A 26,973-nucleotide genomic window follows, 5' to 3' on the forward strand; every position below is an offset into this window, starting at 1 on the left:
GGTTGAGCTCCGGCCTCCTGCCTGCACTTCCTGGTTCACGGTCCCAGTCATGTGATCGGCACAGCAGAGTGAAATCTCTGCGTGCATGATCACAGCAGCAGGAGGGAGACCGGGGAAACACGCTGGAGGGGGTAAGTAAAGAGTTTTTTTTATTTTACTATGGGCAGCAGCATGGGGGCCATAGCTAACACAGGGGTGCATGTGCGATCAAAGGGAGGACAGGCAGATATAATATGCGCAGCTCCCCCAGCCCATTGCCGCAGTGCGGTTTCAGAACCACAGTGATGGACAGCGGCTGTGCATATTATATGAACGGGAGCAGGAGATCAAAGGCTCCTTCCCGCAGCTTCACCAGCCTCCATCAGCCCCCCCAGCAGCCCCCAGCACCGCTCCAGAGCGGCCCCCACCTCCCCTGGACCCTGCAGTATATAATCCGTATATTCAGTTTATAAGACGCACCCCCTACTTTCCCCCAAAATTTGGGGGAACAAAAGTGCGTCTTATAAAGCGAAAAATACGGTGACTGAAATTTGGCAATAATATCATCATAATTAGGTTTATGTATCCCGACACTGATAAAAGTAGTTTCCCTTTTACTGCCTTGATTTATGTTGATCTTTAAATATTTCAAATGTGTGGTCACTGGTAAAAATGACAAAGAATCTAAATAAGTAGATGGCCCACATTAAAGTGGTATTAACACTGATTTGTTCCAGTTTATAGAAAGGTCAGAAAATTTACCATTTTATCCATAGTAGATATAAGATGAGGTAAAGTGTTCCCGACCTGACCCATAAAATGGTCATGTCATCAGCATATAATCAAATGGTATCCATCCAATCAGCAATATATATACCTTTAATTAGTGGCATGGAGCGTATTCTGATAGCTAATGCTTCAATAGCCAGAGCAAACAAAGTGGGAGAGAGGGGACAGCCCTGATGAGTTCTTCTTTCAAGCGAGAAGGCAGATGAAAAGCCGTTCACTATCTTAGCTTTAGGGGGGCCACATATAGTACACATAATCATTTGTGAAATTTTGAGCAAAATCAAAATTTTTGAAGACATGCCACCAGAATTTACCATTCTACTGAGTCAAATGAATTCATAGCATTGAGTGAAGGTAATGCTCAGCTGTTCTCAGGCTGTAGTGAACTGTATAGGACTACCAAGTGTTCCTTTCTGATATTTATGGACATGCCCTTGCCTGGCAAGAATCCTGTTTGATCTGGATGTATTAACACTAGAAGTCCCAGAAATTTCGAGCTCCCCCCTAAAGTAAAGGTAGAAATGTTAAATGACCCCTCTCTGGGACTTCTAGTGTTAAATTGACAATTATTTTATTGAGTCTGATAGCTAGAATTTTAGTGAAGATTTTATAATGAAAGTTTACTAAAGAAATAGGTTGGTAAAATCCGCAATCCATAGGATCCCTCACTTCTTTTAATAATACCATAATGTTAGCTTCGTTAAAGAAGTGGGTAAGGATTCACCCTGGAAGACTTCCAATAAACTCTAAAAGGTGGGGAATAAAAATCTTTAGCTATCTAACATACAATTCCAGGTTGAGTCCCTATAGGCCGGGTACTTTGCCAGAGGCCAAGGTCTAAAAAGGTTTGCTAACTTTCACTTAAGAGTAGGGAACTGTATATCTTTTACGTTCGAAGGCAATCATCTACATTAGCAGGGCAGTTAGATGTGTATAAAGTGTCATAATATTCTCAGAAACAATGAGTATACTGCCCTCTGTAGATGTTACTATCAAGCGATCCATAGCTCTGACTTTGAGAATAGCATTAGACATATGTTAAGGAATCATACAAGCCAATAGTTTGCTAGATTGATTCAACAGTTCAAAATAAGACTGACGAATAAAAAACAAATTAAGCTTTGACTTAGCATCAGTTTGATTTGCATAAAGGCATTGAAACTGCAACTTTATGCAACCTCACTTTCTTTGCCTCCGTGGGTTTAGATATATAAGTACATTCTTCCTCCCCTAAATTAGACTCTGTATCTACAGTTAGGTCCAGAAATATTTGGACAGTGACACAAGTTTTGTTATTTTAGCTGTTTACAAAAACATGTTCAGAAATACAATTATATATATAATATGGGCTGAAAGTGCACACTCCCAGCTGCAATATGAGAGTTTTCACATCCAAATCGGAGAAAGGGTTTAGGAATCATAGCTCTGTAATGCATAGCCTCCTCTTTTTCAAGGGACCAAAAGTAATTGGACAAGGGACTCTAAGGGCTGCAATTAACTCTGAAGGCGTCTCCCTCGTTAACCTGTAATCAATGAAGTAGTTAAAAGGTCTGGGGTTGATTACAGGTGTGTGGTTTTGCATTTGGAAGCTGTTGATGTGACCAGACAACATGCGGTCTAAGGAACTCTCAATTGAGGTGAAGCAGAACATCCTGAGGCTGAAAAAAAAGAATACATCCATCAGAGAGATAGCAGACATGCTTGGAGTAGCAAAATCAACAGTCGGGTACATTCTGAGAAAAAAGGAATTGACTGGTGAGCTTGGGAACTCAAAAAGGCCTGGGCGTCCACGGATGACAACAGTGGTGGATGATCGCCGCATACTTTCTTTGGTGAAGAAGAACCCGTTCACAACATCAACTGAAGTCCAGAACACTCTCAGTAAAGTAGGTGTATCTGTCTCTAAGTCAACAGTAAAGAGAAGACTCCATGAAAGTAAATACAAAGGGTTCACATCTAGATGCAAACCATTCATCAATTCCAAAAATAAACAGGCCAGAGTTAAATTTGCTGAAAAACACCTCATGAAGCCAGCTCAGTTCTGGAAAAGTATTCTATGGACAGATGAGACAAAGATCAACCTGTACCAGAATGATGGGAAGAAAAAAGTTTGGAGAAGAAAGGGAACGGCACATGATCCAAGGCACACCACATCCTCTGTAAAACATGGTGGAGGCAACGTGATGGCATGGGCATGCATGGCTTTCAATGGCACTGGGTCACTTGTGTTTATTGATGACATAACAGCAGACAAGAGTAGCCGGATGAATTCTGAAGTGTACCGGGATATACTTTCAGCCCAGATTCAGCCAAATGCCGCAAAGTTGATCGGACGGCGCTTCATAGTAAAGATGGACAATGACCCCAAGCATACAGCCAAAGCTACCCAGGAGTTCATGAGTGCAAAAAAGTGGAACATTCTGCAATGGCCAAGTCAATCACCAGATCTGAACCCAATTGAGCATGCATTTCACTTGCTCAAATCCAGACTTAAGACGGAAAGACCCACAAACAAGCAAGACCTGAAGGCTGCGGCTGTAAAGGCCTGGCAAAGCATTAAGAAGGAGGAAACCCAGCGTTTGGTGATATCCATGGCTTCCAGACTTAAGGCAGTGATTGCCTCCAAAGGATTCGCAACAAAATATTGAAAATAAACATATTTTGTTTGGGTTTGGTTTATTTGTCCAATTACTTTTGACCTCCTAAAATGTGGAGTGTTTGTAAAGAAATGTGTACAATTCCTACAATTTCTATCAGATATTTTTGTTCAAACCTTCAAATTAAACGTTACAATCTGCACTTGAATTCTGTTGTAGAGGTTTCATTTCAAATCCAATGTGGTGGCATGCAGAGCCCAACTCGCAAAAATTGTGTCACTGTCCAAATATTTCTGGACCTAACTGTATGTCCACTCTGGAAATCACTTTCTTTATATATGAAATAATTGACGACACGCAACCTCTAAGATATGCCTTAAGTGTATCCCAAAATAAATTAATGTCACAGGGAGTTTCATGTAAAGCTACAAAACATTCCAACTATTCAGAAATTCAATCGTTGGGGCCCATAAGCATCAGCCAAAATGGATTAGGTTTTCAGGGAGGTCTATCCTCTCTATGGTCCGTTAAGAGCATAAGTATTCCTGGGCTGTGGTCTGAAATCTCTCTGCGTCTGTGCTTCACCTTCTCCACCCAGATAACACTAAAACAGCCAAAAATATAATCTATCCAAGATAAAGTATGCCTAGAAAAGGAATCGCAAGTGAATTCAAGAGAATCAGGTTGGGAAACTTGCCATAAATCTACCAAACCATTACTATCCATATACTGTATATTGACAAAGTGGTAAAAGAGTGTATAGTCACAGAGGTTTTTCTGATCTAAATCTGACCAAATTATCATTCTTTACCAATTTGAAATATTCCATACATATAATGTAAGCATCTGGGTAGCTTACAGAGATACACTTTGCAAGTTTACTTGCTTCGAAATTAGTTGGGGGAGGGTTATACAAACACATTAATAAATACTCTTTAAAATGTATTACTGCATATGTAAAAACAAAACGGCCTTCTGGATCTCTGTGTGTAATCTTAGATACTTGGGATTCCACTTCAGAGATATGGCCACTTCACACCTGCATATCTTGAAATAAAAGTCCCATGTCCGATCATACCTCCTCAATTTCCCCATCAGTAAGCACTTAGAAACTGAATTGGCCTGTAGTAACTGCTTTGAGACCTGCCCTTCCTAAATCTCATCATCCGACATTTGCCCTCTCTGGAGTTTTTGTCAATAAGGCATCACCCCTTAATGTTTGGGTATTGTCCGTTTGGCCCGCCCTAGTAAATTCTTTGAGCTTATCCGTTGCAGTAGAGCTTTTATTTCTGCTCATCATAGCAGAAACTTGAGTGTAACTTTAGAGGAGAAAATGTGGTAGTCTTCAGATTATCTATAAAGACCACACCACCATACAGTGTTTCCAATACTCTCTGTCTCCATACGGTACAAGGCTAGGGGTTGCATACTCCAACGCACCATGTGCAAAGGATAATTACTAAGCATGTAAGGCGTGACTGCTCAGAGCCAATCCTATGTGTCCAGAAAGACCAAAGCGTTGGACGGTGTGTGTAAGGAGCGATAACCAAAAATGTTATAGTGACTTTCAGAGGAGCTGAGTTTTTGAATAAAAAATAAATTAAAAATTTGCTCTCCTTATAAGATGGGAAAAACCCTTAGGCAATAAGTCAATTTAAACAATAGCCCTCATTCTATATAACTAGGTACTGATGCATCCCATGTAGGTAGGTAATATCCCATGTTTCACACATACTGCATATTTGTAACCAACAGTTATATTATAATGCATATCAATTGTATATAAATACTATATATGTGAAATAGCAACACAGATGCTGTGTTTGTAAAGAAAAATAAATTTAAAGTGGTTCCCCACATATAGAGATCTGTTTAAGAAATAAGATAGAATGCATACTTCTGCTCTACATTCAACTAGTTTGGCCTTAACCTAAAGACTTGACTAATCTAATACAGCCTAGGTAAAAGATATTAGTAACAATTGGGCAGTAAATTCATAACAAACACCTACAATGATTAAGCAGGTATTCTTAACTTATAAAGTTATCCACTTTCCATACTCCATATACGACTTCTGGGAGCTCTACTGATCTTGAGAACTGGGGCTCTGAAGAGCCTCATGGATGTAGCGGGGTCGATTACGCCGCACACTGCCACTCCATTTATTATTATGGGAGTGCCATATTTGGCGGTTCCAATATGAATAAATGGAGCAGCAGTGAGCAGGATTGACCACTATTTCATTCTTCAGAGCCCAATTATTGGGATCGTGGAGGTCCCAGCGGTTAGACTGTAGGGATCAGGAGGTTGTAACCCATCCTCAGGATAAGGGATAACTTCCAAACTTGAGAATACACCTTTATTTGTTGACTGTATATAAGTGGCATTAAAATATGTGTAAAATATCTATGTTTGTAAAAACTATTTTTTTAAGGAACGTTCATTATAGTAGCGTAACTGGTAATAGAGAAGGGTAACTGAAAATCTCTGGGGTGAAGAGGACATTATTATTATTATTATTATTTATTTATAGAGCACCATTGATTCCATGGTGCTGTACATGAGAAGGGGGTTACATACAAAATACATGTACAAGTTACAGTAGACAGACTAGTACAGAGGGAAGAGGGCCCTGCCCTTGCGGGCTTACATTCTATAGGATTATGGGGAGGAGACAGTAGGTGGGGTGTAGGTGGGGCAGCAGCTCCGCACGGTGGTGGGGCGGCAGCTCCGCACGGTGGTGGGGCGGCAGCTCCGCACGGTGGTGGGGCGGCAGCTCCGCACGGTGGTGGGGCGGCAGCTCCGCACGGTGGTGGGGCGGCAGCTCCGCACGGTGGTGGGGCGGCAGCTCCGCACGGTGGTGGGGCGGCAGCTCCGCACGGTGGTGGGGCAGTGAGGTCATTCAAGGTTATAGGCATTTCTGAACAGATGAGTCTTTAGGTTCCGTTTGAAGTTTGCAAGTGTAGTAGATAATCTGACGTGTTGAGGCAGTGAGTTCCAGAAGACTGGGGATGTTCGGGAGAAGTCTTGGAGACGGTTGCATGAGGAGCGAATGAGAGAGGAGGATAGAAGGGAGGACCGGAGATTACGTTTTGGAGTGTAGCGAGAGATTAGTTCAGAGATATATGGAGGAGACAATTTGTGGATGGCTTTGTAAGTCAGTATTAGTAGTTTGAATTGGATACGATGGAAGATTGGGAGCCAGTGAAGGGACATGCAGAGAGGAGAAGCGGGGTGGTAGTGAGGCGAGAGGTGGATCAGTCGGGCAGCAGCATTAAGGATGGACTGGAGAGGGGCGAGCGTGTTAGCAGGGAGACCACATAGGAGGATGTTGCAGTAGTCGAGGCGGGAGATTATGAGAGCATGCACTAGCATTTTTGTAGATTTAGAATTGATGAAGGGACGGATTCTGGAAATATTTTTGAGTTGAAGACGACAGGAGGTGGTGAGGGATTGAATGTGTGGTATGAAGGACAAGGCAGAGTCAAAGGTCACTCCGAGGCACCGAACTTTGGGTGCTGGGGAGAGCGTGATGTTATTTATTGTAATAGATAGATCAGGTAGAGAGTGTAGGGGAGATGGAGGAAAGATGATCAGCTCAGTTTTGGCCACATTGAGCTTTAGGAAGCGAGAGGAGAAGAAGGAAGATATAGCAGATAGGCACTCTGGGATTCTGGACAGCAGAGAAGTGACATCTGGACCAGAGAGGTAGATCTGAGTGTCATCGGCATATAGGTGGTACTGGAAGCCATGGGACTTTATGAGTTGTCCCAGGCCAAATGTATAGATAGAAAAAAGTAATGGTCCCAGGACAGAGCCTTGAGGGACACCAACAGAGAGAGGACGGGATGAAGAGGTTGTGTGGGAGTGGGAGACAGTAAAAGTGCGGTTGGAGAGGTATGAAGAGATCCAAGAGAGGGCGAGGTCTCTGACACCAAGGGAAGAGAGGATCTGTAGTAGGAGGGAGTGGTCAACAGTGTCAAAAGCTGAGGATAGGTCTAGAAGTAGGAGTATAGAGAAGTGGTTGTTAGCTTTGGCAGTAAGTAAGTCATTTGTGATTTTTGTCAGGGCAGTTTCAGTGGAATGATGTGGACGGAAGCCGGACTGTAGGTTGTCAAAGTGAGAGTTAGAGGAGAGGTGGGAGGAAAGTTCAGCATGGACGTGCTGTTCCAGGAGTTTTGAGGCGAATGGGAGTAGCGATATGGGGCGATAGCTGGCAGCAGAGGTTGGGTCGAGGGAAGGTTTCTTTAGGATGGGTGTGACTGTTGCATGTTTAAAGGCAGAAGGGAAGGTACCAGTTGATAAAGATAGGTTGAAGAGATGGGTTAAGGCTGGAATTAGGATAGTGGTGAGGTTGGGGAGGAGGTGGGTTGGATGGGATCACGTGCGCAGGTGGTGAGGTGCGCTTTTGAGAGAAGATGTGCAAGCTCTTCTTCGGTGAAAGTGGAGAGGAAGTTTATGGGGGAGGAGCAGTGGTCTGTTATATGAAGGGGTTGTGGTGGTTGAGCAGAAAAGACTTGTCTGGTTTGGTCGATCTTTTCTTTGAAATATGTGGCAAATTCTTCTGCGGAAATGAGGGAGGTTGGAGGGGGCAGTGGTGGGCGAAGGAGGGAGTTGAAAGTATTGAAGAGCTGTTTGGGGTTGTGTGTTAAGGAGGATATGAGGTTTCTGAAGTATTCCTGTTTAGCCAAGGTAAGGGCCAAGCGAAATGTGTGAATTGCATTTTTGAATGTGGTGAAGTCTTCCTGGGAGTGCGTTTTCTTCCAGCGCCGCTCTGCAGCCCTAGACACTTGCCGCAGTTTTTTAGTGAGGCTGTTGTGCCAGGGTTGTCTATTGATTTGTCTCACTCTGCCATGCACAAGAGGAGCAACTGAATCAATAGCTGATGTGAGAGTGGCGTTGTAGAAAGTGGTGGCACTGTTTGTGTCGTGCACTGAAGATATGGAGGACAGTGGTAGGATAGAGTCAGAAAGGGTATGTATGTTGACGTGTGCGAGGTTTCTGCGAGGGTGTGATACGTGCTGGACAGGAGGGGCAGGTGAGGAGGACAGGGCAGAGAAGGTCAATAGATGGTGGTCAGATAAGGGGAGAGGGGAGGTAGTGAGGTTAGATAGAGAGCAGAGACGGGTGAAGATAAGGTCTAATGTGTGTCCATCTTTATGGGTGGCAGAGGTGGACCACTGAAATAGACCAAAAGATGAAGCAAGGGAGAGTAGTTTGGAGGCTGCTGACTGGCGGGTGTCAGTGGGGATGTTGAAGTCACCCATGATAATAGTGGGAATGTCAGCAGAGAGAAAGTGTAGAAGCCAGGCAGAGAACTGGTCGATAAAGGAGGTGGTAGGGCCTGGGGGTCTGTATATGATGGCCACTTGGAGGTTGGAAGGAGAATAGATGCGGACAGAGTGCACTTCAAAGGAAGGCAGGACAAGGGAGGGTAAGGGTGGGATTGGATTAAAGCTGCAGTTGTTAGAAAGAAGGAGGCCCACTCCTCCACCTTGTCTATTGCCAGGGCGAGGAGTATGGGAGAAGTGAAGGCCACCGTAGCACAGCGCAGCAGGGGAGGCAGTGTTGGATGGTGTCAGCCATGTTTCAGTGATGCCCAGAAAGGATAGATTGCTAGAGGTAAAGAGGTCGTGAATGATGTGCAGTTTGTTACAGACCGAACGGGCATTCCACAGCGCTCCAGAGAGAGTGGGCGGTGGAGTGGGTGAGAGGGGGATGGGTTTTATATTGGAGAGGTTGCGGTAGTTACTAGTAAGGGTGGAGCGATAGGGGGGTGGTAGAGAGGAGTGTCCCATCTGGGGAGGTCCAGGATTGGGAGATATGTCACCAGCAGTGAGGAGAAGTAGAGAAAGAGAGAGCAGGTGGGAGAAGGAGAGTGGACGGCATGGTCTGCGTGTTATTAAGAGAGACCTGAGATTTAGGAGCAGGTCAGCAGATGAGGACAGGTGGGGAGGTAAAAGGGAAGGGGAGATGAATATTTGTTTGGCGAGTGCTGACGTTGGGGGATAGCGAAGGAGAGTGAGGAGGAGTGGAGCAAAAACTGTGAGGGCATAGGTGAACATGGTGAGTTTAAGGTTTACATATGAGAATATGAAAAAGTGTAGGGGAAAAATGCAAGTGACAAACAGTTAAGGAGGTAACGCTCACCTTCTGGTCACTTCTGGGACATTTCTGGAATATTTCTGATTGCCCACTTAGAAAATCCCACTTATGAAATCACACAGACCATGGTCAGAACAGACCTGTGCCAACAAATTTATACAACTCTAGAGGCCTAGAAAATGACTCAGGTGTGAGCAGAAGGGAGGGGGATAGAGGAAGAGAGCTCTGAGAAACACACCAGGGGTGAATTAGTAAGTACAAACTAAGAGAAACATTTGGACTACTTCACAGCTAGAAAACGAACTACTTAAGATGCAGAAGAAATAGACAGGTGTGAACCAAGAACAAAGAGTTACAAGAATATGAAATTCAGATGGCAATGGCAGTGGTTGGAACAGTATCACATACCAATAGAAATAACATACAGGAAAGGATAGACTTCAATGGGAATGGCAGTGGTTGGAACAGTATCACATACCAATAGAAATAACATACAGGAAAGGATAGACTTCAATGGGAATGGCAGTGGTTGGAACAGTATCACATACCAATAGAAATAACATACAGGAAAGGATAGACTTCAATGGGAATGGCAGTGGTTGGAACAGTATCACATACCAATAGAAATAACATACAGGAAAGGATAGACTTCAATGGGAATGGCAGTGGTTGGAACAGTATCACATACCAATAGAAATAACATACAGGAAAGGATAGACTTCAATGGGAATGGCAGTGGTTGGAACAGTATCACATACCAATAGAAATAACATACAGGAAAGGATAGACTTCAATGGGAATGGCAGTGGTTGGAACAGTATCACATACCAATAGAAATAACATACAGGAAAGGATAGACTTCAATGGGAATGGCAGTGGTTGGAACAGTATCACATACCAATAGAAATAACATACAGGAAAGGATAGACTTCAATGGGAATGGCAGTGGTTGGAACAGTATCACATACCAATAGAAATAACATACAGGAAAGGATAGACTGTGACAGACACAGTATCCATAGCAACAGACTTTAAATTTAGTGAGAAAAAGATAGCTATAATTACACCGCCGCCAATGTCGATCACCACATAACCTATTGATGATCTCTTTTCATATAAGAAAAGTGATATAAAATACATTCATTTATTTGCTCATACTGTACATTCCACAGGAAAAAAAGGTACCGTATATACTCTGTTTTTTTATGCTCAAAAAGCCCCCCCTCGGCTTATAATCGAGGGAGGGTCCCACTAAGGGCTGGTGTCAGCACCCGGCGCATCTGGGCAAGTGGCAGAACCGTGGACCGCTGAGCATTCCCACTCACCATTTGCAGAGGCGGTGATGTATTCTGGGCCGCAGTGCTCGGGCTGTCAGACACACTTTTCTGGCTGTTGGTTCTTTAAATCCACACTTGCCTGTAGCGTTCACTACTGAACGATGTGTGCAGAGGCATTAAAGTTAATCTGTGGGTGGAGCTAGCGTGCAGTGTGCCCCAGTCTCACTTATGAAAGAGCAAGGAGTCAAAGCGCAGCCACTGTCTTGCTGACAGGTATGCCCCACCCAGTGTTGTATACCCTTATAGCTTTATGTTCCCCACCACTGTGCTGTATACCCCTCCAGAGCTGTATGTCCCCCAACCCCAGTGCAGTATACCCCCCTCAGAGCTGTATGTCCCCAAACCCCAGTGCAAAATATCCCCCAGAGCTGTATGTAACCCAACCCCAGTGCTGTATACCCCAAGTGCTGTATGTCCCCCCACCCCAGTGCTGTATAGCCCCCGGAGCTGTTTGTCCCCCACCCCAGTGCTGTATATTCCCCAGAGTTGTATGTTCCCCCACCCCTGTTCTGTATGTTCCCTAGAGCTGTATGTTCCCCCACCCCAGTGCTGTATGTCCCCCTTTTTAGCCTACTGATGCCTAAGTTAATGTAATTTTATTGGTATCTATTTTTATTTTTGAAATTTACCAGTAGCTGTGGCATTTCATACCTTAGGTTTATACTCGAGTCAATAAGTATTCTGTGGTAAAATTAGGTGCCTCGGTTTATACTCGGTTTTCTGTAGTAAAATTAGGTGCCTCGGTTTATACTCGGTTTTCTGTAGTAAAATTAGGTGCCTCGGTTTATACTCGGATCGGCTTATACTCGAGTATATACGGTAATTTAAAAATATTCTCACACTTATTTGTTCTCTTAAATGTGTAGTGTAAAATCTTTAAAACAATGCTGACTGGTTTATTTGATTTCAGTTGTTTCCAGAAAGATGAAATAATGCATAATTTTACATATTAATGTATTTGTATATATACTAAGATAAAAAAATAAATCCACTCAAGTGGTTTAGCAATTCTCTCATCAGGTGCCGTAATTAATAAAGTGTTGACCAGAAAATAACACACAAAAAAGCCTAAATGTAAAAGAAAAGAAAGCTTTGATAATGATTTTCTAATGTTGCAATTATACCGTGACCCCCATGAAAGAACACCTGACATCAATCTGAAAATTCATTGAATTTGCCAAACAATTAAGATTAATAGCTTCTGTAGAGCCTAATTAAAAAAAGAAAGGGTGTTTAACAGTTCGGTTTATAGACATGTACGAAGAATGAACGTAGTGCGAGCCTTTCATGCAAGCACAAACTACACTACACACAATACATTGACTACATTGCTTTTGTTAACAAATTGCAAAACAAAGATGGGATTTAGTATTAAATCCTGACTTGCAATAAAGTTCTAACTTTTATTTTAGGTCATAAAATCCCAATGGAAAATCTGTGTAAAAATGTGCAATACAATATGGCTGCTAATACATACAGTGTTACTGTACATTGTTGAGTTTCTGCCATGGAAACAAATCTACATTATTGAAATGTACCCTTCACTATAGCTAACGTCATTGATCTACTCTAGTATACTAATCCGATACAAAACTGAAGGCTCTTATGGGCTACTTCTCTACCTCTATGACTATCACTGAGGTTTTCTGAAGGACTTTTTTTGTGGAAAAAAGTAGTATACCACATTCAATTTTGTAATACAGAGCTGTTTATCCTAGAAATGCCATGGAGGCACCATATACCAGTACAAAGGTCACCCATAAGTCTGCCACACAGACCTTTGCCACTCTGTGTGCCGCATTAGAGGGTTCTGGCACATATCACTGCCACTATGTGTGGGGGCCTTCTGCCGGTGCAACTATTGATGTTTTCTGAGCAGAATTGTCACCGACACTCACTTGATTATAAATCTGTCAAAATTGTGCCAGTCAGAAATCAAACTCAGTATTTCACATTTATGTACTGATTGAACTGTTTTTCCATATTATACTTCATCAAGGTGAAGAGAAGCCCAGAATACTGTGCAATGCTAACCTGACTTTGCCTTTAACCCATTTGTAGAATGTACAAACATTTCAGGGGTTACACCATTCTTGCATGAACTCTGATACTCAGCTTCGTTTTTTAAAAGAACTATAATGGATACAATGGATCCAATTGTTTCTAAAGCTGTGTGCCCATGATCAGTGTTCACAGCGTTTTGGACGCAGCATGCTTCAGGTGCGGCCAAAATGCTGCGATGTACAGTACAAGCAAAGTGGATGGGATTTCTAGAAATCCCATGCCCACTGTGCATGTACTGCCCTCAGCGTAAACTGACCTTCGGTGCAGCTCTCCAAGCCACAAGAACGTCAATTCTTTGCTGCAGAGTCGCAAGTGTTCTCCGCAGGGAGAACAGAAGAGAGAGACTGCAACTGCCCGAGCCCAGATCATGGCCACAAGCAGCTGTGGTCTCCGGCGAAGGAGACACGCGGCCCCGTAGGTCAGGACCTGCCGCGTCCAGGATGCAATGGATACTGATCCTGGGCACGTTCCTTAATTACATTGACTGTCAAGTTTATTTTCACTGGAAAAATGTAGGTGTAACTGCTTATCATTCACATTAATGGTCAACCATCTAATGCATGAATGGGCTGGGTTTGTTTTTTCTCTAAACATTTTCTGCTCTCGCTACAAGTCCGCAGTTCCACATGTGTATAGCTTCCGATGTAAAAGCATCAGGTATGATATGCTAATTAATGATCCTCGGTTCAGGCTCTGCTGCTTGGGATTAGATCACAGGTGTGGAGAAGATCGAGAGAGAACTTTCTCCACCTTCTCTGCTGCCTGCCTGTGCGTATATTGCACTGCTCTTAGATGATGTTCTAGTGCAGTCTGATGTTTCACATGCACCCATAGATGTGTATGGGTGCAAGTGAGCCGAGACTTGCTGGTAGATGCAGCTCCCTCAAATTCTTTTCTCATGTTAATATCATGAGAAACAAATGCAAATGGACACTGCCCCATAGTTGAACACTGGTGTGAATTCAATCCAATGTTTTATCAGATTGCACTCGTCCGTGTTAATTGCAAATAGAACCAAGGCCTTAAAAGGACATACTGACCTAATAAAACCCTCATTGATGATCACATGCTTTAAATGGAACCTGTCACCAGGTTTTTCCCATATAAAGGGCGGCCACCACCAGTAAGCCCTTATATGCAACATTTTAGAATGCTGTATAAAAGTCCCCAAGCTCTACAAAACATAAAAAGTCCTTAACTTATAGTCACCTATGGGGGGGTCCAGTCCAATGGGCGTCGCTGGTCTTGATACGGCTCCTTCTTTCTTCTTGCATTGTGTGTATAATGCATCTTACGCCATCTACTCAGTGTCTTCCATTGCGCTCCTAGGCATGTGCACTTCTCTCTGCTCTGCTGTTGGCAGAGCAATGTATCAATGTCCGGGTGCTGTTTGGCTTTTCCCCAGCATGTGCATTACAGTACTTTGCACTTCTTCTGGCAGTTCAGAGAGAAGTGTACTAGCACAGGAGCACAATGGAAGACACTGTGTGGATGACATAGGATGCGTCATCCACACAAAGCAAGAAGAGAGGAGGCACCATATAAATACCAATGACACCCATTGGAATTGACCGTGCTATAGGTGAATATAATATGTTAAGCAGATTGGCTTGGGGACTTATTTACAGCATTCTAGAATGCTGCATATATGAGCTCGCTACTGGTAACCCTACTTTATATGGTAAAAACCTGGTGACAGGTTTCCTTTAGAAGGGTTGTCCTGCCATTGGCTACCAGTATGCAGTCACTTCATATGCTGTATTGTGCACTGTGAGTATTCTTCGGTGCCGGCATTGGTGTGCGCGTGACAGCAATTATGTGATTTGCATGCATGCGGTAACGTTCCGACTAGATGGGCGCTGCCTCAGTCAATGCAAGTGTAGTGAGCAAGGCAGGATACAGTCTAATCGGAATGTGGACAGAAGTATGCAAGTCACATACTTGGGGTCATATGACAGGGCACTCTCAGGGAATCCTTGCAGTGTGGGCGATGTGAGGACTCACAAGTCTGCAGTCACATAGAGTGACTGCAGACTTGTAGCCTAAGGCTGAACGACTTTAAAAGGGCATATAGAAAGAGTATTTTTAACCTCTTATGAAATCGTGATTACAACCAAACAGGAATCCTATATTTCTAGACACAACAGGAAGATGCATTCCCATTACTCAACCTGCATTTTTAGACAGTTTATGGCAGTTTCAGACAGTTTAAGCAATTCTGATTAAGCCATTTTCTAGCTGACTAATAATATTTATTGATTTGGTTAAAACTTTTAAATGATTCCAAAACAAAACCAGAACAACGTATTTTCCTCACTCATTACTACTCCCGGTACAATCATTTTGACATTTCAGTTTATGATGATTCTGCACTTTTTTTTTAACTTTTGGTCATTTTATTAAATTACATCTATAAACATGAATGAAATATCAGCTTCTCAATGAGGCATGCAACTATGTAACAACTACGGAAGAAAATTAAGAAAAAAAAATGCAAAATGATAAAAAAAAAAAATAAATGTGATAACAAGTGATAACGAACTTTCAGAATCAGCTTACCCTGCTCTGTGTTTAAGCTTTTTATCAAGGATACCATCTCTTGAAACAAGTTTATTAAAGACCAAAATTCCAATTACCATGTTGACCTGCACAACAAAAAGGTTATTTATACAAAGGTTATTTATATAAAGGTTATTTAAGACCCAATGACACACTGAGCACATAAGAATAAAGAATATAAGAAAAAAATTACTAATGAAATAAATCATTGACCCTATTAAGTTGTGTCATTGCAACTAGTAAAAAATATTTTTCAATACTTATGTGTTTAGTTTTTTATATGCCAACATCAATCTTTCACTAAAATTGCCAAATTCCTTGCAATTTGTGTCATGTCTATTAATTTTCAAGTCGTGTCTGTCAGATAATGCGTAATGAAATATTTATAGAAAAAAATAATATTCCGACCAGACTTGGCACAATCTCTCATGGTAGTTTATTTCCATTTTAGAGATACAGATGTGCTGTTTGATGATCACACGCTGGGGAATTTTATGCATAATTTGAACACTATTTATCGGATTAGTTTGCACATGAGATTTTCAACAGCGGAGTAAAAGGATATAACACGACCCGAAACATTTTTTTTATCACATCAGTTTTTGACATTGAACTTTTTTGAACCCTTCAGTCTTCTCAAGAACAAACCTACCGCTAGGTGTGTTGAAAAATAAAGCAAAGTGAAACAAGTGTTATTTCAAGATGAATATATTTTATCTAGCAAACGAGAAAGCTTTATAGATATCAAAGTAACCATCGGAACACTTGTTTTTTTGTTTGTTTGCTTTTTTAGCTACAACAATGGAAACATGCTTTAAAGGTGCTCTGTGTTTAAAGGATATGAATAACTTTGGGGAATTTTATTTTTTACTTAATGTATTTTTATACGAAAATCCTTTTCTTTGCAAAAGAGCGTTGTTAAATAACTTAGCACCGTTTGACTTCTACAGCCTTTATGCATCACTGTACATGGCTGTAGAATGAGTTGGCCGACTTTTATATGGTTCGTTCATTCATTCGTTTCTATATATTGAAGTGTGTATTTTTTTCTGTATTAGTGTCACTTCTTTGTAAGATATTGAATATGTAGTATTAATATTGCAAGATCACTTTGTTTTTAATACAAAATCCAATAGGAAGAATCATGTTTAATAATGGGGGTGTTCCCCCCAATATAACAAAGCTTGCATGTTATCATGTGTATCTCTACGAATGAGGATATGGTTGTTTGACTATTTTACTGACCTATGGATGTTTCTTTATATTACCGAGTCGTGGGACTGTTTGTTTATGAGTGATTATAGCACTTTATTATGTATAAAGTCCTGCTCCAATATATTTTATTAAGATATATATATATATGTATATATATATATATATATATATCTTACACAAACATAATCAAAAAACATATATGCAGCTCTGCCAAAAATTAAGAAAAAAAATTGTATTTATTTTCTGAAAATAAATGGCGTGCACGTCATGAGCTGGTATGAAGTGAATGGCAACAACAGTTCATAAGAGGTTCTCAGAGGCAGGGCTCGAGTCATGTAAAGCTAGAAAAACAGCCTTTCATCGATGAGAAGCAAAGGAGAGCCAGGCTGAAGTTTGACAAAGACCGTAAAGATTGGATCATAGAGGACTGGAGTAAGGTAATCTTGTCTGATGAATCTAATTTTCAGCTTTTCCCAACACCTGGATATCTAATGGTTAGATGGAGACCTGAAGAGGCATACAAGCCACAGTGTCTTGCACCCACTGTGAAATTTGGTGGATCGGGGGATGCTTCAGCAATGCTGGAATTGGGCAGATTAAACTTTGCGAAAGACGTATGACTCAAGCCACATTCAAGGTTATCCTGGAAAACCAGTTGCTTCCTTCTGCCCAGACAATGTTTCCCAACTCTGAGGACTGTTTTTTCCAGCAGGACAATGCACCATGCCACACAGCTATGTCAATGTGTGGATGAAGGACAACCACAACAAAACCCTGCCATGGCTAGCCCAATCTCCAAACCTGAACCCCACTGAAAACTCTGGAATGTAATCAAGAGGAAGATGGATAGTCACAAGCCATCAAACAAAGAAGAACTGCTTACATTTTTGCACCAGGATTGGCATAAGGTCACCCAAACGCAGTGTAAAAGACTGGTGAAAAGCATGCCAAGAGGCATGAAAGCTGTTATTTAAAAATCATGGTTATTGCACAAAATATTGATTTCTGAACTCTTCCTGAGTAAAAACATTAGTATTGTTATTTCTAAATGATTAGGAACTTGTTTTCTTTGCATTATTTGAGGTCTGAAAGCAATGCATTTTTTTGTTATTTTGACCATTTCTCATTTTCAAAAAATAAATACATAATTTATTGCTTGGAAATTCGGAGACATGTTGTCAGTAGTTTATAAAATAAAAGAACAATTTACATTTTACTCAAATCAGAAAAACTGAAAATTTTGCAGTGGTCTCAAAATTTTTGCCAGAGCTGTATAATATACATGTTACTCTCACAGTATATACTCTCACGGTATTGAATTTTCTGTAGAATGAGGTAACAGTGAGTCAGCCAGTAATTTGTTCTGATTGCAAAGTTTCTAACTCTTTAATATTTATTCCTTTCACTTTTCTCAAAGCTGATTTATCATCATAATATTTTAATATGGTTATAAATCAGCTCAGAAGCGGTTTCAGATAAAGAAAGACATGAGTTTGAGATCCTGTTGTCAGAACTAATTCAATCATTTCCATCACTGCAAATTTATTCTGATGTCGCTATGAACAGACAATACATAGAGGCTGTAGATCCAAACGCTGCAACAGTTTTAATAAGATCCTATTGCAAATATTATTTTGAGCCAAAATAAATGTATTGTATAAAAAAAGAAAAAAATACCCAATGATGTTTATATTTGTATAATGTGAGCCCTCGCGGGCAGGGTCCTCTCTCCTCCTGTACCTGTCTTGTCCCTAATATGTATACCCCTTTTCATATATAAAGCGCCATGGAATTAATGGTGCTATAATGATAAATAATAATAATATCCCTTAAGGGAATCTGTGAGTAGGTTTTTGCTAGCAGCATGATGTAGGCAAAAAGACCCAGAATTGAACGATGTTTCATTCAGACTACAGGTCGCATGGTTCTGACACAATCAGAGCTTTTATACTTAGCAATGCAGTAGAGCTGAAAAAAGCTGCCCTGCCCACATCAGGCTATCTATGCCCATTTATTAAGAAAGTGAGGTGCTAATTACAGAGGGGGGAGGAGTCAGACATGGCACGAGCCAGCTAGTCACAGCAATGATAATGTACTAGTGATAAAAGCAAAAACCTGCTGACAGATTCTTTTTAAACTATATTCTTATACCAAAAAGGAGAGAGAAAGAGACTCTATAGTGTATTTTCTGTTATGTACCAAAAGGTAGCACTTGTATAAAAATGACATTTATCAGGTGAAAACACTTATTTTGCATATGAGTATTTCTGTATTTTTGTTCAGTGCTTTGTCGATGCTACTACTTAGGAAAGACATTTGAAGCTCATGAACCAAACCAAAGATATGTATAATTTTTAACCTTCTTTGCATTTCTGACAAATAATACACTATTTAATATAAGGCTAATAAGTAAACTACAAAAGGAATGTCCAGTTTACCAAGACAACAGCAGCAGCAGGTCCAACAAAGGCATACAGAAGACCTCCTTCAAGTGACAGCCAGCAACTAGAAAGAAAATGAACAGAGAAAATAATATAGAATGTCATAAAAATGTAAAGCGGGGTGTTTGGAAAGTTTTGCCCATGTCCCCTTCCTGGGTATCTTTCTCACTTTTCTCAACAGTTTTTAAAAATGGTCAGAGAAAAGTAACAAATTATAGCTCTTTTTTTCTATTACAAAATTCTGGTGCATATTTATGGATAAATCTTCCATCCATTCTGTATTTTTATTGGTACAATCTATGCAATTAAATTCTAGGGCCTCTATGAGGCTGGATTCACACATGTTTTGGAGTTTTACGCATGGACCGTGATGAATGGACTGTTCACCTATCTCCTAACCGAAACTCAATAGCCTCCTAGGAGTATATGAGGCTGAATTCACACATCCGTGTTTCGCAGTTTGAGCATGGATCGTGATGAAATGACTGGATACCCGTCTTCTACCTGAAACTCAATAGCCTCCTAGAAGTACAATATATGTGGCTCAATTCACACATCCATGTTTCGTAGTTTGAGCATGGATCGTGATGAAATGACCGGACACCCATCTTCTAACTGAAACTCAATAGCCTCATAGGAGTATATGAGGCTGAATTCATACATCCGTGTTTCGCAGTTTGAGCATGGATCGTGATGAAATGACCGGACACCCATCTTCTAACTGAAACTCAATAGCCTCATAGGAGTATATGAGGCTGAATTCATACATCTGTGTTTCGCAGTTTGAGCAAGGATCGCGATGAATGGACTGGCCAACCGTCTCCTAACCGAAACTCAACAGTCTTCTAGAAGTATATGAGGAAGCTGAATTTGGCTCAGTAGACCCGCTGCCGGACCATGCATCAAGGTCTGTGACCAACACAGATTTCTACTCAGAAATTGTGCATCTTAAATTAATCAATTACAGATTTGAGTTATTAAACTAAGATACTTTCACAGCAAACTGGCTATAAGCAAGAAAATATATTCCAAAGACACAAATGTACATTAACATATTAACTTATCTATGATGCATTAAGATCCTCCTATATGCTAGTGCTGACATTTTCTCCTAAGTGATCTAGACAGAAACGTATACATTGTGTACACCCTTTTTCCTTTTATATAACATCATGATTGAAGATGTATTACTTGATTAATGAGCACTTGCATTGAACAGAATCATTCACGTCTCTCCTGAGGAAGCCATAAATAGCCTAATTCTAACCACAATCCATTATCTGCTATGTTCTTGTCAAAACCGGCTAAAGTATTGGTTTCATTAATGTATTATATATGTTTTATTTGGGAAGTTAAGTAGTGCTGATTTTACTTTATGTCCACAGCAGATACTCTTTAGACAACATTTGGTTTTGGTAATGCTTTATATAAAAATAATGTAGAAAATTATGTATCAATAATGTAATCTTGCCAGGTACTGAATGCCAATGAACATAAATGAGCAAGCATTTGGGAAAAGATAAAGGAGGTGAAACGGTAGATCAGGATGCGCAAAGTTATTTTGGAGTCTTTACATTAGACACTTATGAGTAATGGAGCTTTAGGATATTTTTACTGGAAACAATTTGTAACTTTTTTTATATTTTATATACATTGGAGAAAGAAAAAAAGGTTGTAAAGGTGTGCACACTCCTAAATAAAAGATAAAAAAGCTATGTCTGGAAAATGAAATGCGCTCCAAAGTAATGTATGAATAAACTAACAATTAAAACTTAGATCTATATCACCAGAACATAACAACTTATATTTTTCATAGGGTCAAGTAACTTACTAATGTGGAGTTCCATATCCCTTTGCTTTGGTAAAACCCATTGATATAGCTACGACCAATGCCGGTAAACCTGAAGACAAGAAAAATGTACCATTATGATAAATATAGGCTCAAATCAAAATATTATACACTTAACAAACTTCTGCAAAAAGTAAAATTCAATAAACCATAACATGTGAATAAGACATGGATTCATGGGTAGAGATGAGCGAACCATTGGAAGTTTGGTTCAGTGGGTACAGTCGAACCATAAAAAGTTTAGTTTGTGACCTCAATGGAAGTCTGTAATTGGGCAGTTTGTGGCTCCACCCACATGCTGTCAGCAATAAGCAGAACACTTCCGGGCAAGGGTGGGCGGTGTTTTTCAATTTTTTCAAACACTGCATATGGCTTGCACAGGTTGAGTATCACTCATACCCAAGCACAAAGCTGCTCACTTGAGTGGTTTGCACTCGTAACTCACTCGAACTTTGTTTTCTTGGAAGTCAGTTTCCGAACCCGAACTCCGAACATCAAACCTCAAATTCGTTCATCTCTATTCCTGGGAAACAGTTAAAGGTGTTACTCCCTTTCAGGAAAAATTATTCCACACACTGTCAGTGATAAAGAAAAATCAATCGTAGTATTACTTAGCCTCCCCATTTCCAGTAATGGCGCTCTGCCAATGCCCCGGTTTCTGTTACTTGACTGCATCGGTGACGTTATATCACATCAAGTCACAAAAAGCAGCGGCTCTGCTTGTATAGAAAGCACAAGCCGTTGAGTACAATGATTAATTGCACCACTGTCGATGAGATGTCACTGCTGCAGCCAAAAAGCAGGAACCGGGTAAGTGGCAGAGGGCCAATCTTGGACTAGGACTGGGTGCGTAATACTGTTTGTTAATTTATAGATAACTGGAAGGGCACAACCCTTTTAATACTTTTCATGAAACGTATCTTTAATGTATTGGCCATTGTTGCAATGTGTACCCCTACCATTGACGACAATAGAAAACCAAAAGTTTTCCGCAATGGTTAACTTGACATTCGGTTCATCTTGTATCTTCATTTTGTCCCAATTACCTTGTTTCTTTATTTTGTTTCAATGTTGAAAAGATTTTCAAGGGCTAATTCTGTATTAATATATGGTTTGCTTCTTCATTGTGTTTTGCTGCATAATAGTATGTCTAAAGCTTTATCAAGTTAGCTTTTGTTACAGCTGAATATATTCTTTTTGTATACAATTGTATCGCAAAGCATTAACTATACTTTAAACTCACATAAGGTAATGGTTTGCTGACATGTATACAACAGACAAAAGTTTAAGGACATTGTTTAGGTATACACTATATCTTCCTACTGATATTCTATGTGTAGGCTAGGAATACAAGTTTGAAACACTGCTGTTTAGTCAATTGGATGCAACTATCAATCTCTAACAGTGGCATTTAAGTGGCTTGATCATGGGGGGTTTATTATGGTACCTGTTAACCCCCCACAATACAAGGCGCTCCATCACCACCCTCTTCGCACTCCTGTGAAGCAAGGCCAGTCCATGGGCTTCATAGGTTATCAATAAGTTCACAAGTACATTATCCAAGCAAACTAACAAATTTGAGTCCCCTAGGTAGAATTTAAAAAATATGCAAGAAAAAAAACGAAAATATTTTTTAAAGATGTTGAATAAACAAACTCTTCTTTAGAAAAAATACTTAAACATAGAAAAAGGTATGGGTTTTAGAAAATCTTCACACAAGCCAATATTTTTTTGAAAAGTTCAGAATTTTTGGAACCTGTAAAATTTTAAAAAAAACTATACAAGTTTTTCATCTCCTTCATTATACTGACCTGTTACCAGGTTATTTTTTTGCACATTAAAATATGGAAATGAAAAAACAATGGTTGAATTGTGTCTTTTTTTTCACCATTTCACTTATTGGAATTTTTCCTACTTTTTTAATTTTACATAGTAAAATGAAAGTATGAAAGCAAATGGTGTCATTCCAAACTACAACTCGACCCCCCAAAAAATAGTTGTTACAGCTATGTCGATTGAAGGGGTTCCCCGAGAATGAGAAAAAAGGGTATCTATAATATGTATCCCTTAGTCCCGTCAGTACGACCTGCAGACTGAAAACATACAGTGCCCGGGACCTGTGTTTTAACTTATAAGTGCTGTATCACACATGACTTGTAAGGAGAAGGGCTGGAACATGTGAAGATATATATTCCTTGATGAGCACAATTGAGGTTACCGCTAGGTTCATCCTCCTAAATATTTATTTGTATTCCAGTTGGGCGCAGTCAGTCTTTGTAAACTGTTATAAAGTTGTCAGATTGATAGAGGAGGATGAAGGTGGATATCTCCTTAACTAGCAGAATGTGGGTTAAAACATATTTCTTCACACATCACAGCCCTGCTCTAGCCCATTGACTGAGGGTTGTGTGATACAGCTCTTCTCAGTTTAAAACTAGGGCTCTGGAGCTGTAAGTCTTCAGTCTGAAGCCTGTACAGACATGAAACTAGGATTGGCTGCAGTTTGAATTCTATATCATGAACTCCATTTTCTCTCATTCATAGAGAACAAAAATGTGTGTGGCTGTTAGAAGAAGGGGTTGAAAAATTGAAAATGGAGAAGAAAAAAATGGCTCCAGTGGGAAGGCGTTAATTATGATTAGAGAACAAGAAAATTTTCATAATTTAAATATCTACCTAGGATACTTTGTCATTTGAATGCATAAGGATAACATCTTTATTGACAGTCTTAAAAAGTGGTGCTGGTCTTTTTTCAAACTCTACCCAAAATGATTCTGCATGGAACTTTGAAGACAAACCAGAAATGGATACAAGCACATTTGGACTTGTCAGCCTATTTGAAACAATCAGTGTGTTATTGGCCTCTCCGTATTGTTGCATATTGGATTATTCCATGAATGATAATGTAAATTGTTCTGCATGCATATGAATTGGTTACAAATGCATTTTTAATAATGATCCAGCTACACAATGCATTGTATTAAATGATATATGAGCAGTGCAGATGTGGTCATCTATTTGCCAGAAATGAATAATTTATCGAGCAGTATATTTTTCAAATGCTGTTAGATTTCAGCAGTGGATAAATTACATAGAGGTTGCTAGGTTACAACTGTTATATTTTTTTTTTTTTGTCACAGGGAGTAATATGTAAACTAGGCTTGCAGTCATTTTGCTCTTTTCCCTAAGATGCGGTTCTTGTTTCTTTGGATCACGGATCCATTAGATAAATGTCATCATTATGCATTATAATTATGTGTAAATGATTTATTTGTTTATGCATGTTTGCAATTCTTTTTCTTTTTGTATGTTGTTTTTCATATTTTTCATGGGAAGAGAGAAGTATATTGACCTTGAACCGCATTTTATCGGAAAATCTAGGAAATTTATTTGAGCTCAATGTGATGTAATCAATATAATCAGCAGGATGGAATGATATTGTAGTTCCCTATTATGTGGTAGTACTTGCAGTTTTTCTATTTGTTTAAAAGCACAAAAGTGGAAAAATAGAAAAATCAGAGAGGTTTTATGGTTTGTAGCGGGGTGGGGGTCCCCCAGGACTACAAAGACGCCGTGACTCAAATAGTCCGATCCAAACAGCTTTATTGTCCTTGCTGTACATGTAAATTCATCCGGAACACAGCCGGGTTATGCACCGACCATACGGGTCCCTGTCACACAGGCACCCCTTGCCGTAGGAGACGGTCTAACGATGCCCCGTTCGGCTGTTCCAGGAGGATCCACAAACTTATAATCGCTCCACGCAGACCTGGAGCTTTTCCAGGCTTCCTGCTCTGCAGCTTACAGAGCAGACTCTAATACAAGTTCATAGTGGACGTTTAACCACTTTCCTCACTCTCAGGCACCTGGTAGCAGACACCTCTTAGCTGAGGTTCCTTCTCGGCCCCAGGGCCTTCTGCAGACCACGGGTCTGTGTCTCCTCCAGGAGAGATTCGGCCCTACAGCCCTGGTCTGGCTGCACTCACCTCAGTCTTGTCTCATACTTAATATCGGAGCCCTGTGCTCGGCCGCCACACAAGTTGCTCCATGCAGAGCTCTCGGCTATGCTCTCACTCTCTCCCAGCACACACGCTGGAAGTCTAGAGCTAGTCTCTATCTAGACTGCCCTAGACACACTCCACCCAGGTTCTGAGACTGGATTGCTTTAACCCCTTGAGCCACACCCACAGGTGGAGGTCTGTGAATCTCAGCCCTGCAGAGCACCTTGGGATTATTAAAGGGAACCTGACCCTTATGTGTAGCAAGAAGCCTTTGTGGACTACAAGTCCCATAGCAACCTTTACCGTCTAGATATCGCAGATACCTTCTCCACTGTGACATATAGCGACCATTTACCACGTTGGTGGTCGCTACATCACATATCCCCCCCCTCTGTTCAAACTTGTAGGGTTGAACACTCGATACCCTACAGGGGCCCGGAGACAGGGCAACCGGGCCACAGTGCGCTAACAGGCAAGAGGGCCCTTCAGGACACCCTCGAGCTTCTGGTTTCGCCGGACCGTCCGTCACCAAACCCTGCGCAGGAAACCCACTACTCAGACACGGTCCCCGGCCAGACCCATCCCACCAAGGCTGTCGCCCAAGGTCTGTGCCAGAGGGATATCCTCCCCTAGGTGGCACCATCGTCCTGTCAGTCCCTGAGCTAACCTGACCACTAGGGCCCTCACTATCGAGGACCCTCCGCGGGGAGATGATAGAAGAGATGCCATAACTAGGACGTCCGCCTGAGCCGTTCACAGATCTCTCTCGGGCTCTTCCACCCGGGCATCTTCGTTTGGGTCTTGGATAGCGCACTGTCTTGTCAGCGTCTTCGTCTAACGCTGCAGCCCTCCTTCCAATCAGTCCTTCAGATTGTGTCTCGCGGGATGGAGACCCTTCAGAACCCGTACTATAGCCTGATAAATATCCGGGTCCTCTGTGACCCCGGCTCACTTTATCAACAGGCTTTCTTTCGCCCTCTGAGGTAACCCGTTCATTGAGTGGGCTACCTTCCTCTTCGAGGCCATAACCCCTATATGGTCGCCATCCCGCACCAACTTGGCGGAGTTGGCTCGCAACTCTCTGTTTTTCTAAATTCAACTGGTTTAAGTCTTCCAAGTATCCCAGGCGGTAGTCTAGGAGGACTCGCATATCGGCAACACACTCTGTCGTTCCCGCAATGGCACCGGGAACCATGCCGACTTCACAGGGTATCCTGGCTTTATTATGAATATCTATTCTTACTCTCGTCACGCCGGTCTTATCAACCATCTCCTGCATGGCTCTTCCATGTCGTCCAATAAGCCTCATGACCATCTCTTTGGGAACTTGAATGCTCTCTTCAACAAACTCCAATAACCGTCGAGCTGTCTTCACCGCTTCTTCAGTCTTTCCATAGATACGGAAGGTTCCGCTGTCTTTTTCGAAGTGTACAGCTGTAACCCCGGGAACCTCCCTGGCTTGCTTAATGTTATTTCTTAGCGCTCTCAATGCCAGCCCGATCAATGTTGTCTTCACAACCACCCTTTCGTGAAACCCTGTGGTCAGCTGCGCCAAGCGTCTGGCGTCTGCATCCTTTCTGGCAGTGATGTGCCACTTCGTACGAAGACACCGGAGGTGCATGTCACTTAGGATGGCCACTCGCCTCTTTGTGACGTCACTAAAAGAGCACACCACCAACCGATTAGTCTCTGCGGCAAAGTACATTTTACAGGCCCCTACTGCCTTCTGCAATCTCTCATGCACCCTCTCACTGGCACAGGCTTCTCTTAAGTCTTCCGGCACGTCTATCCAGCACTTGAAGACTGGTTTGCTTCCTTCACTGTCAAGGACACTAGACTGTTCCTGAAGTCTCTTGTCTTCTTCCATATTCTTGGTCTTACCCACTGAGTCAGTCAGGTTCTCAGCTCCTGATGAGACCTTACGTCCGATCTTCACCTCTTCCTCAGAGGCTCTTTCCATTTTTACCGCATCAGCCGTGTCTTGGGACTTCACTGCATTCCCTCCTACTTCCTCTTGGGTCTCTGCAGTGACACCCT

General features: G+C 41.3%; 1 protein-coding gene across 7 annotated transcripts in view; it reads right to left on the reverse strand.

Moving 5' to 3' along the window:
- ADGRB3 (adhesion G protein-coupled receptor B3) overlaps nt 1-26,973 on the reverse strand; it is a 1,441,017-nt gene that overhangs the window by 115,176 nt on the left and 1,298,868 nt on the right. For all 7 annotated transcript variants that reach the window (XM_075340252.1, XM_075340251.1, XM_075340250.1 and 4 more), the window contains 3 exons: nt 20,918-20,987; nt 19,084-19,150; nt 15,431-15,516 (listed from right to left, as the gene is read on the reverse strand). In XM_075340252.1, the coding sequence (XP_075196367.1) occupies nt 15,431-15,516; nt 19,084-19,150; nt 20,918-20,987 (223 nt within the window). The remainder of the gene's footprint in view (nt 1-15,430; nt 15,517-19,083; nt 19,151-20,917; nt 20,988-26,973) is intronic.

Source organism: Anomaloglossus baeobatrachus, chromosome 3 (genome assembly GCF_048569485.1).
Source record: "Anomaloglossus baeobatrachus isolate aAnoBae1 chromosome 3, aAnoBae1.hap1, whole genome shotgun sequence".
NCBI classification, from domain to species: Eukaryota; Metazoa; Chordata; class Amphibia; order Anura; family Aromobatidae; genus Anomaloglossus; species Anomaloglossus baeobatrachus.